The 4,680-nt window shown below is 37.1% G+C and overlaps 1 protein-coding gene across 1 annotated transcript; it reads right to left on the bottom strand.

The window, feature by feature from the left end:
* Positions 1-143: 143 nt before the first annotated feature.
* On the bottom strand, positions 144-2,867 carry LOC145011845 (putative aldehyde oxidase Art an 7). The gene is made up of 3 exons (XM_078970592.1): positions 1,890-2,867; positions 1,619-1,785; positions 144-1,521 (listed from the first exon to the last, which is right to left on the bottom strand). Exons 1-3 carry the CDS (start codon positions 2,865-2,867, stop codon positions 330-332), a joined length of 2,337 nt encoding a protein of 778 aa, XP_078826718.1. The 3' UTR covers positions 144-329.
* Between the last annotated feature and the right edge of the window lie 1,813 nt (positions 2,868-4,680).

Raw genomic sequence — 4,680 nt, 5'->3', positions numbered from 1 at the left:
AAAAAAAAAAAAAATCTTAAAATGAACCGGCCAATATCTCATAGATGATATTATTAAAGATCAAGAAGAAGGTAATTTTTACATATAGAACTACACAACTAATTAATTGAGTTATTAAACAAATTAATACATATGTTCCATGATTAGCACTTTCCAACCTAATCTAATTAGCAAAAAAAAATCTATAATCTTATTTAAACTTGCTATACATTTGAACGATGTACGCATTGTGATATTAATGTTAATAATCAACCTAGAAAAGAGCTCCGCGAAAGTATCCAAAATTGCCACCAAAAACAATATTTGTTTATTTTTTTTTTTTCCTGTTGTTACTCAATGTGGACCCAAATACTAGGCCCTGGCACACCCAGTCGATTCACAAACAACATGTAGTAACCGGGAGGAGCAACAGTTCCACCAGCAGGTGCAACAGCGTTGATCACATTATTCTCAATGCTTGTCAATGCCGGAATGAGCAGCCTCTGGTTTTGGGAGAAGCCATGTGTAGTGAATGGTGGATACACCATGGTTACCATAATCTCACCCAACACCATGGTTTCATTCGATTGGAGTGTAGCAGCAATCTTAAATGGTTTTCCATACTGCAACACTAAATCGCTACCCTTCGCATCTATAATAGGTCTGTTTGGATCGAGTGCAGGGTCCAAGTAAGGAGGAGAGAACTTCTCAACTCTCAGTTCTGTTGGAAACTGCGTATCAAACGTGTAGAACTGATGCATGTTGCTACCGGCGACCAAAATTCTAGTGTCCGGCAACAACGCTGAACAAGAATGATACATCCTCGCAATGGTTGTAGGGTTCAATGGCTTAAACCTGTTACCCATAGGTTTGGTTGGCGAATATAAGAGAGGTGTCAAATTAGCGTCTGTTGCATCCTCCCAACCGGAGGTACCACTTTGGGCACCATTAAGCATCAAAAGATCGGCGTTTGGAAGGTCTAGTAAGTCGCCCATTACCCTTCCTGATGGCATTTGTTCTTCATCCGTCCATGTTGCATCTTGATTCAACGGTTGGATTCTATGACAATCTCTTAGTGCAGGCATGAACTGTTTCTCAGTGACATGCCTTGCATCCACCACTTTGTACGCATCCGGTGAGTTACCACCGCAAATTACAACCTCGGTATTGATGACTTTGTTATCAGCAGTGAGCTTCAATGGGAGAAGAGCAGCCTGGCCAGAAGGGGGATAGTTGCGAGACCCGCCTGCTAACTCAGGATACTCACGAACAACATTCCCTGTTTGGGGTTCGTAGCAGATGGCTCTGTTGTTCGCATACAGGAATATGTTCCCATCAGGAAGTAGGAATTGAAATGGGTACAAGTTGTTTTCCACTGGTCTTCCTGGTCCTAAATCCGGTGTCGTGGTTTCCTTGAGGAAAGGCATGTCGAATCTCCGGGGTTTGAAATCAAGTGAAGGTGGTACGATTTCATAGCTGAAAGAACCCCGGCCTCCCAACACGACGGCGCTCCCGTCCGCCAAAACTACATTAGATGCGTACCTGTGGTGAACTCAGTTGATCAGTGTATATATATAGAAATTATATGTAAAAGTAGCATTCAGATGTTAGAGGACAGTTATTTTCAACTCTAACATACCATCTGACATCAGCAAGAACATTTAGTCGGGTCTCAAAGTCAGATTTAGGATCATCATTATTAGGAATCATTCGAATAGCTTTATCACCGGTGGCGGTACCACCGGTAGCAGCTAGGTTTCCATTGGGCCATAAGTTTCCCGACGAGCACCATGCGTCTCCTTGTAACTGCATGAATCATGATGCATCCATAGGAATTTATAAGAATTCAAGCAACGAAAAGAATATATAACAAAGTCGTTGATCATTTAATAACAAACACACATGTATACCGTAAGCGTTCTGACTGCAGAGGTCCTCCAGTCATAAGCGATGGCATGAGCATAACAATCTGGCTGGTTTTTTGCATCTGGATTTATCGGGCAGTTTCCCTCGGGTTGCATTTTTATGCCCGAAGGGCCAAGCGACGTTGTATCATACCAGACAAGTTTATCGTTAGGCATCAACTGGAGCTGCATGGCAGCCACACCGGCATTTGGATTATCGATCACCCATTCGCCCAAGAAGCCAGTTTCAAGCGGCGGTGCTGTGTAATCAGACCCACCATCAGCCACAGCCGCATTTGGATCCGTAGGTTGGTCGATTCCTGGCTTTTGATTATCTCCTGGCTGATCCGGATTTTTATTGTCTTCGGGCTGATCCGGATTTTGATTATTAGGTTGATCCGGATTTGGATTGTCGGGGGGTTGATCTGGATTTGGATTATCTTGGGGTTGACCCTGATTTGGGGGTTGATCTGGATTTGGATTATCTTGGGGTTGACCCGGATTTGGATTATCAGGTTGATCTGGATTTGGATTATCTTGGGGTTGACCCGGATTTGGATTATCAGGTTGATCTGGATTTGGATTATCAGGTTGATCCGGAATTGTTATATTTGGATTAACTTGGGGTTGATCTGGATTTGGTTTATCAGGTTGATCTGGATTTGTTATATTTGGTTGAATCGGATTTGGATTATCTTGGGGTTGGTCTGGATTTGGAACATCAGGTTGATCCAGATTTGCTATACTTGGTTGTATTGCATTTGGATTATCTTGGGGTTTGTCTGGATTTGGATTATCAAGTTGATCCGGATTTGTTATATTTGGTTGAATCGGATTTAAATTATCTTGGGGTTGATCAGGTTTTTGATTACATTTACCAGGTTGGTCGTTACTGCCGTCAGCTATATCCCGGGCAACAACAAGAGAACATGCAAACATTATAGGTATGACGAAACCGAGGCATATTTTTATAAGAAGCGCCATTGGAGCACATTATACTATAATGAATTTATTTTATCACTAGTATCTAGTTTTATACTTTAATTCCCTAAAAACTAGTTATGTCGAACAAACTTGCTTTCCTAAGTAAATGGTTTTCAGTTTTGCATTATGGCCACCAATATTAGCATTAGTTTTCGTCGAATGACTCGGTCTCTTGATATATGTTACGAGTTTGTCTTTAAACGCATTTACTTTTGTCCTTTGAAAGGCAACGTTTACCATTTAACTTCAATTTTACCAAAAAGGTTATTCAAATTAAATTTCAACGCATATAACTAACTTTACATTGAATTCTATTCTATTGACAATTATTTTCCAATGTAAACTAACAGCATAATTAACTTTCTTACAAAACAAAAGTATATATATATATATATATAAATATATATATATATATATATATATATATATATATATATATATATATATATATATATATATATATATATATATATATATATATAGTCAAGATCAAATAAGAAGGAAAATTTTGATAGTAAGGTAAGAAAATTTTTTTCTACATATTTTCTTAGCGAACATACAAAATGAATCATTAGATGATTCAAGGGTAAGATGATTCACAAGAAAAAAATTCTCAAAAAAACATCTTTATGATTCATTTTTAAGTAAATTAAGAAAAAAATTCATGTTTATGACAATTTTAATAAATAACAACGAAATCATTGTATAAATGAATCATCGGTGTGTTTTTTTGAGATTTTTTTTGGTGAATCATGTTATTTTTTTATTCATCTAGTGATTCATTTCTTTTATTCGTTAGAAAGTATGTAGAAAAAAAACCTTCTTGCCTTCCTACAAAAAAAAATTTCTTACCGGATCTATAACATATATATATATATATATATATATATATATATATATATATATATATATATATATATATAGAGAGAGAGAGAGAGAGAGAGAGCTAGTTTCAAATGTTTTTAGCAAGTATTGTGTGCCTAAATGCACCAATGAGAATTCAAAAAATAATAAATCATTAAAGGGTATTTTGGATATTTTGTACTTTTAATTAAGAAAATCATTTAATTTAAATCTTGCAATTAAGGAAATAAAGTAATATATTTGACCTAGCCATTTGTGTTCTCGTTTATAGGTGTGCATATTGTTCCGTTCCAACCCTAGTACATCTCTTTCTTTTTTGCAGTCTTCTTTAGCAACCAACAAGAATGTTTGATTAGAGATAGCTTCAACATGAATCTTCCAGATTTTCGTTTCAGTTTGAACATCGATGGATGTTTGATTAGAGATAACTTCAACACGAATCTTGAAGAGGAATGGGTTCGCTTGTGTGCTCTCATTAGGGCTTCTATCCGTCGTGTATCATGAGACGACATCACATTCGCCGCCTGTTAGCACGGTGGAGTCCTCCCACTTCGGTAACATCACTTGCCCGACTTTCACTTCCGCCAGACATTCTGCTACCTCGAGTTGTATGAGATGCTTAAAGGGTTCTGATTGTGAATTATGTGCTTCACAAACTGATAAGGTAAAAACCATACTTGTTATTGACTTTTTTAGTCAAACTAACTAATCTTTAACTCCATAACTCGTACAAATCAGTTAATCTTTTCAAAATCTACAAAAAACCCTTTTGAGGAACAAAACTATAATCAATTCCGAGATATACCCATTAAGATTCTGAGGTGTTTGTGGTGGAATTGCTGCTACATTAAACTAGATTTCAAATATTATCTTTGCTCAATCATTCTTATCGTTAACTGAAGCCATAGGAACTTCCTGGACTTTTCTAGGGTTTGGGGTTATATCAGTC

The sequence above is a fragment of the Lactuca saligna genome, chromosome 8 (genome assembly GCF_052625555.1).
Source record: "Lactuca saligna cultivar CGN05327 chromosome 8, ASM5262555v1, whole genome shotgun sequence".
Classification (NCBI taxonomy): domain Eukaryota; kingdom Viridiplantae; phylum Streptophyta; class Magnoliopsida; order Asterales; family Asteraceae; genus Lactuca; species Lactuca saligna.
The sequence above is the reverse complement of the archived record's forward strand: the minus strand, read 5'-3'. Positions and strand labels throughout refer to the sequence as shown.